Source organism: Cornus florida, unplaced genomic scaffold (assembly GCF_030987335.1).
Source record: "Cornus florida cultivar Cherokee Brave unplaced genomic scaffold, ASM3098733v1 CherokeeBrave_3.0.0_Hap2_Chr03, whole genome shotgun sequence".
In the NCBI taxonomy this organism is placed as follows: Eukaryota; Viridiplantae; Streptophyta; class Magnoliopsida; order Cornales; family Cornaceae; genus Cornus; species Cornus florida.
The window spans coordinates 41,825,618-41,839,679 of record NW_026775573.1 but is presented as its reverse complement, the minus strand read 5'-3'; the positions used below and the strand labels follow the sequence as shown (position 1 = coordinate 41,839,679).

General features: G+C 31.8%; 1 protein-coding gene and 1 pseudogene across 1 annotated transcript; both read right to left on the bottom strand.

Moving 5' to 3' along the window:
* Window positions 1-2,074: 2,074 nt before the first annotated feature.
* On the bottom strand, window positions 2,075-3,548 carry LOC132298768 (SKP1-like protein 1A; annotated as a pseudogene).
* Window positions 3,549-4,763: 1,215 nt separating this feature from the next.
* On the bottom strand, window positions 4,764-10,232 carry LOC132301513 (polygalacturonase ADPG1-like). Its single transcript, XM_059798761.1, has 11 exons — window positions 10,215-10,232; window positions 7,381-7,434; window positions 7,048-7,182; window positions 6,831-6,968; window positions 6,515-6,685; window positions 6,391-6,417; window positions 5,825-6,032; window positions 5,626-5,707; window positions 5,352-5,460; window positions 5,098-5,214; window positions 4,764-4,991 (listed from the first exon to the last, which is right to left on the bottom strand). The coding sequence occupies exons 1-11, from the start codon at window positions 10,230-10,232 to the stop codon at window positions 4,764-4,766; spliced, it is 1,287 nt and encodes a 428-aa protein (XP_059654744.1).
* Window positions 10,233-14,062: the final 3,830 nt, after the last annotated feature.

Genomic DNA, 14,062 nt, shown 5'->3' with positions numbered 1-14,062 from the left:
CACACACACACACACACACACACACACACAATTATATATGTATATATATATATATACACATTTAGTGATCATATACAATATACCCACTTCTTAAAGTAGGTAATTCGATTGTTATTCACCACATGTGGAGGGTTGCTTGATCCTCAGTCAGTGTCTTTATTCTTTGCCTTCTACTAATCATTTCACACCTCTTCTTTAGGAAAGTTTTGATTTTTCCATCAATCTAGTCTCCTTTTAAATGCATCATTAAGACATTGTTGTTGCAATAGAGCTTTTGAATCCATTCAATTCACTTGTATCAACAATTCTGAGTTCTCTATCAAAGAAAAAAATTGAATCTTTATATGGGTTTTTGAGAAATTTGTATTCAATTCACTTGCATCAACATTTCTGAGTTCTCTATCAAAGGAAAAAATTGAATCTTTATATGCGTTATTGAGGAATTTGTAAAAAAAATTGAATCTTTTATGTGGGTTTTTCATGAATCTTTATATCGGACCTATTGTGCTCTTTGTTGCCTATGAAATTGGAAATTCATTAATATATATATGTATATATACACATACACACACATTAGGGTATTTAAGTCATTTATCATTGAAAGTTGAGGGTATTTCAGTAATTTTGGCAGGTCCGTTAGTGTATTTAATTGTCCCTTACACATAAGGGAGGTCCGTGTAGGATATTTTCAAAAGTAGGGGAGGTCCGCGTAATTTCCAGAACAGGAAGGGTGCCGCCTATAATTATGACAAACCATAGGGGAGGTCTGTGTAAATTACCCTTCAGTTTTGACGTTGATGATGGCTTTTGAGCTCTTTGTATATTGATTTTTGTTCTGCTTTCAAGTTATCTCCATATTGATTCTGTGTAAAACTCACACCAAAATGTGTTGACTCACAACTTATACAAAGACCATGCTCTCTGTTATGGGTGGAAAGTGGTGGTGTGGATGGTACTGGTGGTGGTGATGGAGAGGAAAGTGGAAATGGGTTTGAGGCAGTATATAGACACTGAGGGTGTGTTTGGATACATAGGGGAGAAAAGAAAAGAAATGAAAGTATTAGTTAGGAGAGAAAAGAAAAGAAAAGAATGATAGTAATAATTTCTATTAATGTTTGGATAGATAGGGGAGAAAAGAAAAGAAATGATAGTTATTTTTGTTTGGATAAGATAGAAGAGAGAAAAGAAAAGAAAGGATAGTGATCAAATCACTGTCATACCCTTTCAAATTAACTTAACCCAATATTTTCTAGGAGCTTCATTTCTATAACACTTCCAGAAAGACTTGGAAGATGCATTCCCATGCTTGTAGTTGATCAAATCTAAACATTGTCTAATAAGAATATTAACAACTAAATTCCAAATATCAAATTATTTCTTCATCCTTAAACCTTGGTTTACACCATTTGCCATTTTGGATAACATTTCTAATCTCAACCACCCTCCTAATACTAAAAACCCCCTCAGCCTTTGGACAAGCTATTCTATTCCACTACAACGAATGGAGTTTTTTTGGATTTTATATAGTGGCCACGAAAGAAATTTTTGATTAATTTTTCAATAGCATGTATAATAGCAGCAGGTAACTTAAACAGAGCAGTGACAGCACTCCAATAATGGATGATTGCATAAATCACAGTTCTAGTTTTTTTTTTTAATTAGGACTTGAATGGAATAATTTTTTTGTATATTGATTTGTGGAGGTTATTTTTGGTATTATCAAAATACCACTTACTTCACGATGCTTTCTTTTCCTATCTTTTCAAAATGGGAGAGAAACCAAATAAGGGATAGGGGGAGATATCTCTCACTATCCTTTCTTTTCTCTCCACTTAACCCACCTAAACACACTCACGTCCTATCCTTTATTTTCTTTTCTCTCCCTATCTCTCTAAATCAACCCATCCAAACATATCCTGAGAGAGAAGATATTATGAATTGAGAGAGAGAGAGAAGAGACTGACAAACGGGTTTAACCCAAATAAATGAGCATTGTCCGTATTTTATTATTTTTTATTTTAAACATGTGTGGCCACGTCAACAGAGAGAATGAAATCCATCCTTCCCGCGTAGATGCAAGTATTACTCATATTTTTATATACAAAATGTTACTTTGGACCACTTAGTATGCTTAGCTGCATCCCTTAATATAAATTAAATTAAATAAAAAGATATATGAGATTCAATGGAGATGTCTTCGTACATGCTCCTAATAATATATATTATTAAAAGGAAAAATTACATATAAATGGAGTTAAAGTTCCATATTTACTTAGAGGCTGAGTCAAAGTTCCATATTTCTCTAAAATGGATTGCTGAGGTGGCACATGGTTTTTTACTGTTTAGAAATTATGGTGCCTAAAATACCCTTCCGCGAAGGTACTACTTTTTCTTCGAAGGTACTACTTTTTTGAACTGAAGGTACTACTTTTTGGCGTCCAGGTACCATGTTTTTTAAACACCGCGAAGGTACTACTTTTTCTCCGAAGGTACTACTTTTTTGAACTGAAGGTACTACTTTTTTGAACTGAATGTACTACTTTTTTGTTAGGGAAGGGCATTTTAGGCACCACAATTTTTTAAACGGTAAAAAACCATGTGCCACCTCAGCAATCCATTTTAGAGAAATATGGAACTTTGATTCAGTCTCTAAGTAAATATGGAACTTTGACTCCATTTATATGTAATTTTTCCTTATTAAAAGTTACATTTTCTTAAGAAAAATAAAATATTATAATATTTTTATATGTGTATATACAAAATGTTACTTTGGACCACTTAGTATGTCTAGCTGCATCCCTGCTTTTGTATTTACGATCAGTCAACGCCCACTGATTATCCCGGTGAACCTCTTCCTCTCCCTCAGTGGTGCAGTCTTTATGAATGTTGAATGTTATGCGGATCTCGTCTTTCCTTTTATCAACCCACCATTTGTACGGAATGTTAGGTTCAGCAGACTCGTTATGTTCAGATAGTTTGCCGCCAGAAAGATATCAAAGACAGTGCGACCATCCACATTCACGAACTCGGTGTCCCAGCTCCTGAGCTCCTCAGTCATGGGAGCGCCCTCGACGTGCTTCTCGCAGTACACGATCACTTTGGCCAAGATTTTGCCGGTCACGTTCAGAGGGAAGACCCCATCATCCGATGCCGCGCCTTCGATCATGCTCTTGATGGTAAGTGATTTAACAGCCACAGCCGCGTCCACTTCGAAGACCTCGCCATCTGAGCTCTTCAAAGTGATGGTCTTGTTCGATGAAGACATTTTGTCTAAATAATTATGAAGTTCTTTTAGAAGATTTAAACTTTGAGAAGAAAAATAAATACTCGGAACAAAATGTGTTAATTCATGGGTTGAGAAAAAATTACTTACCGATGAAAAAAGTATAAGAGACAGCTATCTCCATATGCCACGATGAGACTAGAAACAGAACCATAGCTATAACGGTCATCTTCTTTGCCATCTCTCTCTATATCTAGAGTGCTGCTGCATGTAGATCTATCTTATGTCCACCGGAGTAGTTTCTTTTATGAAAGCTGTCTGTGAAAATAGGCCACCCAATTTGTGTCGTGCTCTATTGACGCCCACCTACTTTGACTTTGAAAGCGCGTGGACATTTAAATCGAAGGTGAAGTAGATGTTGACGAGCAACGCTATATTATCCAGTCTCACAACCGACTACCTTGGGTGTGTCTCGAGCATGGATATTGTATCCGGTACATTCAAATTGTACGTATTATGTATGCGCGTCCCAGCATATTAAATACAAAATATTAAACATCTCATTTTCAAAATATTGGATAGTCTTGGCTGATCTCAGCATATGACCTCATTCTTCTACTCACTCAATAAGAATATTTTATTTAGTAAAATTGGTTCCATCAATGTATAATTTTTTTTTTAATTTTTTTTTTTTTAACAATTTATAATGGTGTATTTTCATTCAGTGAATGTACTCCCTCGAACCTCCGTTCGACAAATTTTTCTGACCTTTTCATTTTTAGTTTTTCCAAAATAATTGTCTGAATTGAAAAGTTCATATATTATTTTTTGAAAAATAAATACTCAGAAAAATGCTACAATTATGGGTAGAGAAAAAAAAAAATACTTATTGTCGAAAGTAGAAGATTCAGCTTTCTCCATATGCCACGGTGAGACTAGAGACAGAATCATATATATATCCCATCTGATTTGTGGAGGATGTATTCATCTTAGCATTTTATGTCCAATAAATATATATATATAACTAGGCTTATATTACATGATATGATTTACAGAAAAAACACGAACAATTACATTGTTATAACAAATAAATCAACCTGCAGCAACTTGAATCCATTTTCTTAATTGTCATTGTACATCCTTTTAGTTCAAGCTGATTAATGGATGTCTACAATGAAAACGAAATTATATAAAGTGCCAGTGATGTTTAAAGTGAAAAAAAAATACTAAAGATGATTCAGTTTTCATGCAAAAAATTAAATGTGCTATGTTAAAGAATGGAAAAAGCATGTAAAACGTTGGGATTCATTTATTTCAAGCATCTAAAATGTTGGGATACATTGAGTCATATCATCGTAGAGAGAAATTTTATTTACTTGTATTACATATAAGTTATAACTCAATCAAGATTTTTAATTGGTACATACAATAATTCCTTACATAAGCTCAGGTACAAAAAAATATCATTCAATCTCACAACACCTAGAAAATAATAGGGATATATATATATGAACTTGCAGAACCATTTTCATAAATGAACTCAGTTTCTCAGACACAGGCCAGGTAGCACTCCTGTTTCTTTGCCACGAGCATTAGCACAATTCGCAGTGGCTTGCTTTCCAGCTTTGGCAGAGGTAAGTTTTATGGACTCCAATGATATGCCAGTGCACGACACTGATCGGCTGCAGTTGAGATTGATAGCTACTTCGGTGGTCGATGTTCCATACAAGCCCTTGTAGGTCACGTCGCTTATGTGAACTCCAGTTGGCTTGAACAAAGAATGCAAGAAAATTGAATGATCAGTACTTTTTGTTTCATACATGTAACAAATGAAAATTGATGAAATTTTCTAATTTTCTTTTATAGGGTATTACCAATTCTTTGCATGTACCCCTAACTCCGCAGTAATTCTGATCAATGATTATTGGGTTATCCACGGAATCAAATTTAATGTCCTCAAATGTGACATTTCGGACGTATCCTTTTCCAACCTATTTATGCATAGACAATGAGTAAGAAGTGACACAATGAAGAGCGAAGTATATGCTAGTGAAAATGAAAATATGTATGGATGATGGTTGAAGTAAATTTGGCTATATATATGAATCGTGTTATTTTATATATATACCTGATATGTTTTGATCCGAGCTCCATTGGTAGTTCCCTTCAAGGAGACATTTTTCACATGAATGTTCTCTACTTGTACAAAATTACCTCCCAAACCTAAGCTTCCAATGCTGTTTCATGCAAGAAAGGCAAAAGATGTTTCACTTGAATGAACACACACACACACACACACACATGTGGCCATGCATATCACCAAAGTAATGTTTTATGACTGCCATGTTTGTGTAATTACATATAAATTAAGTAGTTCAGGAAAGGAAAGAGAAGTAATCTACCTTATTCCATGACCAGGTCCACATTCAATATTGGATATGTATAGGTTAGAAATGTAATCTCCAATAGAAATACAATCATCTCCTAGTGGAACAAAACCAATTAATCAGTCAGTTTGTATCATATATATGAATAATTGATGGGAACTTAAAGGCCAAAATATGTATAGTAGAAAGAGATAATATATGGCTTTAATTATACCACTTTCTATTTTGGACTGAATGACACTTATGTTATGAGAGGCATGGATGTGAATGCCATCAGTGTTAGGACTATCTCCAGGAGATTGGATCATCACATTTTGAACGCTCATCCTATTGCATCCCATTACGAGGACATGAGTTTGTGGACTGTTAGTGAAATCAATGTTGCTGAGGCTGATGTCGTTGGCCGAAAGAAACTTTAAGGTCTATGCAAAATGAAAAAATTTCATTAATAATGATATAAAAACAAGCCCTACCCAAAATGACATTAATTTTATTAATAATCATATAAAAAAAAGAAAAAAAGAGAGAGAGAGAGTCATCCCATAAGTTGTATTTTATGATGGCTTCCATTGCATATAGAGACGTGGCAGATTAATTTATTTATTTTCATTTTCGTAAGATGTACAGTCACATATATGACCTTATCACTTCCATAGCATGCGAAAAGCTTTATGCTACCTCCCATTAATTCATTTTGACAGTTTTATAGGACCCTTCATTACCTTAAAGCTATTTCCTGTTTTACACAATCCCTTTTTCTCATGGCCATTTTATACTTACAGTTGGTGCCAGTTTAGTGCATCCTTGCTGCAAAATTGGAGCATGTGAAAATTAAGTTAGGGATGCCAAAGTAGAAGCATTTCTAATAGAATTATGTTTATCATGTTTATCAAAATCTACGTACCAAGTCAGGATGATATCTGCAAGATTGATCCCACCAACCTTTGCCCTGTCCATCAATCGTGCCTGAACCATAGACATTGAGGCCACTTACACCACTGAATCCTAGCCATTGACTCGCATCACGCCCCTTCCATACAGATGGTGAGGATGGTGCCACAATTTTTCCCGAAATCTACATAGTATTTGGGTAAAGGGAAAGAAGAAGAAGATTATATTATGATATAATTTTGAGAAAAACCCATACTTATTTGATGTTGAAGCATGTCTTTTTTATTACTATTAAATTATGATTATAATTTTATTTATTTTTTCCTTACCATAAAATCAATTTTCTTAGCCTTGCATGGACCGCTAAACATCGCTGGAATTAACAAAAATGTCTTCTTTTTAGGAACGACTAACTTGGGAGTTCCATTTGTTGTGCTACATGCGGCATTCCACGCCTTGAGAAATGCCTGAAATGGAGTATAAATTATTTAGTTTTCTTAAGGTAAAAAATGAACTAAAACTCACAATGAAAATAAATAAATTTACTTGAGTATCGTCTTTATAGCCATCCCCGATTGCTCCATACTCTAAGACATTAAAAGTGCCTGCATTTCCATTGGCGTTTGAGGAAGCAATCTTGGACGAAACTATGCCGAGAAAAAATATAAAAGCAAAGATATCCTGCAAAACATGAGAAATAGGAAAGGCCGGTTAATTAGTTTAATGCATAGTTTTCAAGTTTATCTATATCATATGGATTTTGCAAAACATATATATGGATGTATCCGGAAAAGTATGAATTGTTATGAATCTTTGAGTTACCAACGCAAAATAAACTAATTATTTAAATTGAAAAATAAACAAGAAGCTAGTTCTCACCATGATGTACAAAAAATTACTAGAAATGGCCAAACACACTGGCGAAATGTAGACCTAAAATACAAGCAAAAACAAAGTTACAATTAGTAATTCTAAAGAATCAACTGTAAAACTGTAAGAGTATAAAGTTAAAATACATGAAGCAATTAAGTTTTGCAATTTCTCTTGTCATTTATTCATATCTTTGTGATATATTATTACTACTTCAAGTGATTATGGAAGATGATCATCCCACTTCAGTACACATGCATCAGATTTCACTACAAATCAAGTTCTCGTCTTTTCAACTTTCCTACTCAAATGAGATTTTAATTATATTGGAAAATTAATAAAATTTTATGCTAAAATTAAAAAGTAATTATTCGGGGTATATAAGAAACTGAATGATTAATTGCCTGATATTGATTGCAATTGTTACTATGTAATGAAATCAGTAAAAAGCAAAAACAATATGAAAAGAGAAGTGTAAACAGAAATTGGCTTTAGGCCATGACTGGGCCTCATGTAAAAGATGTAAACTTGAAACAAGGGGTCCCAAAAATGCTTACAATGATTGTAGTACGTACTACTGAAATTCGGTTTACAAGAAAGATGTATTTGAATATTGAGAATGATAAGAGAATGTGGGGATATATATATAGATAAGAATATGCTGTTCTTACAGAAGATTGGAACCAAAAACAAAAAACTTCAAAAAAAAAAACAAAAAACAAAAAGAAACCATGCTATTTTTGTCACTAAAACAAAACTCCTAACACATCAACTGAAATTGTTAAGAGGCATAGAGATGTTAGAGGTGGAATGGAGATGTTGGGTGTTAGCAATTTGACAGATCAGTTTCAGTATAACTAATTAGTACAGATTAGTTTTAGTAGATTGAAAGTAAAAATAGAATTTTCATAAATAACAGTGAGCAACAGTTTGGTGCATTCTTTTTTCTATATAAATAGTATCATAGGAAACGAGTAACACTAATGAGGTGGGAAAAGCTGGCATGCTCTGCTTTGTGACAGGCTTTCATGAATGTAGGATTTGTGTGTTTGGTCAGGTGTATATCGTATGATGACCACTGCATTTTAGCTTTTTATGTCCAATAAATATACAACAATGCTTATATATATAAGATGTTCTACAGAAACAACACGAACAAGAATTAATGGCGACTGTATAAATATTACAATTTGTATATTTTCTTGTACAATATAAATATACTAACATATAAATCAACATGCAGTGGCCCCCATATATATATTTTTTTCCAAAACACTCGTATATTGGTTCCAAAATAAAGAGTTTAAAAAATTTTTTTAGCATGTGTTCCATTAAAACAAATAAAATTTTCAACTTAGACACATTTAACCATACACTTTTAAAAGCTCAAACATTGTGCGATATAGAAATTTAAGTTCATTATTATTATAGTCCTTACCACAACACATTATTATTTTATTTACATATACATTGTACAATATCTAATACATTAATACAAATGAGAAAAAAAAAAAGGAAATGCATGAACTTTTTGTGAGATATATATATATATATATATATATATATATATATATATATATATATATATATATATATTGGGGAGATTGTAAAAAATATATATTTTGTAATTGGCTAATTTCGTTGTCAAAACAAGTTTGATCGAGCTAAAATATTTTAGTTCAAAAATTTCAAGATTGAAGATCAGAAGTAAATTTGAAGAAGTTCAAGTGTTCATACTTTAATACACTTCCGGATGATGAGAACAATTCTTTAGAAAGGTATGTGAGTGTGTAAGAACACTTGGGAAGTTTTGGAGGTACAAAATTAAGGTTTTGGGAAGTATTACATTTTGCCCAACTTGAACTGGTTCAAGTTGTGGAGCAAGTTCAAGAATAAAACTGAATTTTATTTTTAGCTTTTGACCTAATTGAACCGGTTCAAGAATTCTTGAATCGGTTCAAGTCTTTCAAACTATTTTGGGAACTCTGTTTCCTTGTCTGTTTTCGCTTCCTACTTTGTATAGACTTTTACCATAATGGTTATATATAAAATTGACTTGTGTTCCAAGTATAATTAGGTTTTCAAAAGTCTATAAAAATACGTTTTCTCAATTAGGATTTCACGGCTTTTTGCATATAAAATTCAGATTTAATTAAGAGCCATCTTTGAGAGATATTTTTATTCAGAAAATCAATTTGATTTTTCTGATTTTATTTTTGAGAGCACACACATAAACACAAGAGTGATTTTGGAGTGTTGATCTCTATCTTATCGGAATTGGAGCATAAGTGAAGATTCAAAAATTTGGAAAAGCAAAATTGATTCATTCTTCATCAACTTTAGATCTTAAAGAAAATGGGTGAAGCGATCACACTTTGAAAGGGTCAAAGCATTCGTGGATTATTGTTTGATCTACTTGCAACTCTTCTATAGAGATCAAAAGTAAGCATGAAGTCGAGAGCTGTTGGACAGGGGAGTCACAAAGCCAGAGATTGTCAGCGATTGATTTTTGGTAAAATGATAGGGTGTGAGCCTGAGTAAAAATTTGGTGTACTTTACTTCAAACATAGTGAATCGTTTCACTCTGGACTGCACAATCCACTGAGTTTTTCTCATAACAATTGGTCTATTCTACCAATTGGGGTTTCCTCGCTAAAAATCCTAATGTCATCTCTCAAGATTTATTTACTTTATTTTTGCTTTGTGGGTATGATTTTAGTTTTATTTCAGTAAAATCAAAATAAGTAAAAATTGGATAAAAGAGCAATTTGAATCCATTTACCACCTTTCTAAGTTATTTATCCATATTATATTCCACAACCATTCTGCTGCGTATAACTCACAAGTTCTATCAGAGCCATCTTTTAAACATTGAGTTGATCCTTCTGGAAGTCTTTTTTGAAAAATATATATATATATATATATATATTTTAATTTATGATGGAAAATCCTATGAATAAAGGTGAATTGGATATTGTTTTTGATGGTTTAAGCTCTGATGAGGAACTTTCTCGTTTATCTAAAAGATATGGAAGACTCCTTAAAAATAAAAAGAATAAAAATTTTAGTAAATGAGATTCTTCTAAATTCAAAGATAAGAAAAATAAGAAAGATGCTTCTAGTGCTTTTCTTGCTCATGTGGATAATGATAATGCTAATAATTTTTCTTTTTCTGTAGGAGAATCTACGAAAATTGGGACATTGAGCAAGGTTAGTTCTTATGATTCGGATGATAAAAAAATTGATGAAGAGTCAAATAAAAGAAATATATTGAAATTTTTTGAGGCAATGTTAAAGGCTAGTCAGAAGCAGTCTGAGGAATTAGAGCTTATGAAAAAGGAGAATAATACCTCGAAAAAGGAGAATAAGCAAAAACAAAAATTACTTAAGGAGAACAAAGATGAAATTTGGAATCTTCAAGGTAAAGTAAAACTTCTTGAGAGTGAGGTAAGTCAAGCTAATTCTGTTAAAGAATATTTTATTGCCAAATTTAATTAGTTTTCTTGAGCTTGAATTGAAAAAGTCACAAGAAAAATTGATTGCTTTTACTTCTGGACGGATTAAGCTTGATAAGATAATTAGTGTTGGTAAGCATGTAAGTGATAAAACTGGATTAAGTTTTAATGAGGCTTCATCAGTAAAGAGGGTCAAACTGTTTTTATTAAACCATGAACTTGAATGTGCTTATTGTTAAGCCTAAACTTTTTGTTGAGCCTATGCATGCTAAGAATGTGTCTAATGTGCTTTATTATTCTTAGTGTGGCAGAACTGGACATAGTCACCACTTTGTTATAAAAAGATAAGGAATAATTTTTGTTCTGATTTTCATGGTTATAATTCTTTTGCAGAAAATAGGTTTCATACTAAAAAGAAAAATAATTAGAATAAACCTAAAAATTCTCGTGGTAAAAGGAATTCACATAAGAAAAAGAATGTTTTTATGTTCCTAAAAAATCTCTTTAAAAGTTGAAGGTGAAAGTTGCTTGAGTGAAGAAAGAGGATTTGAGGTTGTATGTGCCTATTGATGTTGTGGAATTTGTTTCCAGTAGGTCATTGGGTGCAAAACCGCCAGAGTAAATCCTAAAAAGGTCTTATGGTTATGAACTATGCTTTGATGAATATCTTGTTTCCATTAGACCATATCTTGTAGTTTTGGATTTAGGGTTTTTTTTTTTTTTTTTTTAATTTTTAATTTTTTTAATTTTTAATTTTTTTAATTTTTTTAATTTTTTTTTTTTTAATTTTTTTTTTTTTTTTTTTTTTTGAGATAGTGATGATTATTTTTTTCTTGTCAATACATGGGTGATAATTATTTCTCTTGAATTAATTATTTTTTAATGCAAATTGGGGACAGATGATTATTTGATGGAAATGTTCTTGATGTGTAATCTATATTTTGAAATACAATTTATTTATTTAGTTGAAAATCGTTGTGAAATTAACTATGTCATATTGCTAATAAAAGTTATAAAGGTTATTGTTTAAAAAAAAAAAAGAAACGTGTTTTAAATTAAAAAAAATGAAAAATTTCAGCATGAAAAGAAAAGAAAAATAAAAAGAATGCTGAAAATCTTTACTATGGAAAATGCTACCTATTGAGATTAGGTTGAAAGCTCCTACTAGACTTTGAAGAGGATCTAGTTGAGTGAAAAAAAAAGGAGGAGATGAGTCAAAATAAGGAATTTGTTGTCTACTCTTTGAAGTGAAAGCCACTTTGTTTAGTAAAATTTGCTTAAAACAATTTTATCTTGATATTTTTCGATCAATATGATTTAGCTAGTTGGTCAATGTGATTTGATTGAAATTTAATGAGGTTGGATTGCACACACACACATATGAACTTGCTAGGTGAATTTCTAAATTTTCATGTCGTGATTGCATGCTTGAGAATTGATTTTATTGAATAATTTGTGGTGTCTAAAAATTTCATGTTTTTAAATTTTCTTAAATTCTTCTGAAATTTTTGGTTCTCATGCATGTTTGAAATTCATGTAAATTGCTATCTCATAATTTTTGTTCAAATATCAGAAAAAAAGACAAAAATTTGAAAAATTGAATCTAATAAGAATTTCCTTTTAGTTTTTATTAGGAATTTTCATTTTTGATTGGATGGAGATATCATATGTGATTTTGATCATGACTGATCTTATTTATCTTGTGGATCGAACAAGTGTTATCTTGGATATTTCTCTTTTGTTTCATTGTTACTATATATCATCATGTTGTTGTGCTTATTGCTATCTCTTATGCATGGATGATAGTTTTGATATCTCGTTTTGTTAATTCTCCCACATTATTTATTTTTCTTCCTTGTTAAGCTTTATTTTAAATTTGCAATAAAAAGGGGGAGAGTGTGCATATTTCAGGGGGAGAGTTTATAGAATTTAGGAAGAGACATCTATATATATTGATATTCACATATTGATATATGTTTATTGTTTATTATTTATTGAGTAAGTTTTATGGGTCGTTTTGTTGAGTTGATGTGCAAATTATAGGGGAAGAAAACTACAAGTGATGAAGCTTCATGTGGTTCAAGAAGAGTTATGCTAATTTTGGTTTTTTTATTTTTTATTTTTATTTTTTTTTATTTTACAATCATTGTAATTTGCTTTTTCTGCTTGAGTAGATTACATAATAATTTTAGGGTTTTGTCATGAAATTACCAAAGGGGGAGATTGTGAGATATATATATATATATATATATTGGAAAGACTGTGAAAAATACATATTTTGTAATTGGTTAATTTCGTTGTCAAAACAAGTCCGATCGAGTTATAATATTTCGGTTAAAAATTTTCAAGATTGAAGATCGGAAGCGAATTTGAAGAAGTTCAAGTGTTTAGGATAATGAGAACAATGCTTTAGAAAGGTATGTGAGTGTGTGAGAACACTTAGGAAGTTTTGGAAGTTCAAAATTAGGCTTATGGGAAGTTTTACATTCTGACCAACTTAAACTGGTTTAATTTTCTTGGAGCAGGTCCAAGTGTAAAGCTGAATTTTATTTTTAGCTTCTGGCTTATTTGAACCGGTTCAAGAATTCCTGAACCGGTTCAAGTCCTTCAAACCTTTTTGGAAACTCTGTTTCCTTGTCTGTTTTGGCTTCCTATTTTGCATAAACTTTTATCATAATGGTTATGCATGAAATTGACTTATTTTCCAAGTACAATTAGGTTTTCAAAAGTGTATAAAAACATGTTTTCTTAATTAGAATTTCACGACTTTTTGCATACAAAATTCAGATCTAATTGAGAGCCATCTTTGAGAGATATTTTTATTCAAAAAATCAATCTGATTTTTCTAATCTTATTTTTGAAAGCATACACATAAACACAAGAGTGATTTAGGAGTGATGATCTCTATCTCATCGGAATTGGAGCATAATTGAAGATTCAGAAATTCTGAAAAACAAAATTCATTCATTCTTTATCAAATTCAGATCTTGAAGAAAAGGGGTGAAGCGATCATACTTGAAGGGGTCAAAGTATTCTTGGAGTATTGTTTGATCTACTTGCAACTCTTCAACAGAGATCAAGAGTAAGCTTGAGGTCGATAGCTATTGGACGGGGGAGTCGTAAAGTCAGGATTGTCAGCGATTGGTTTTTGGTAGAACGATAGGGTGTGAGCCTCAGTCAAAGTTCAGTGTATTTTGCTTCAAATATAGTGGATCATTTTGCTCTGAATTGCACAG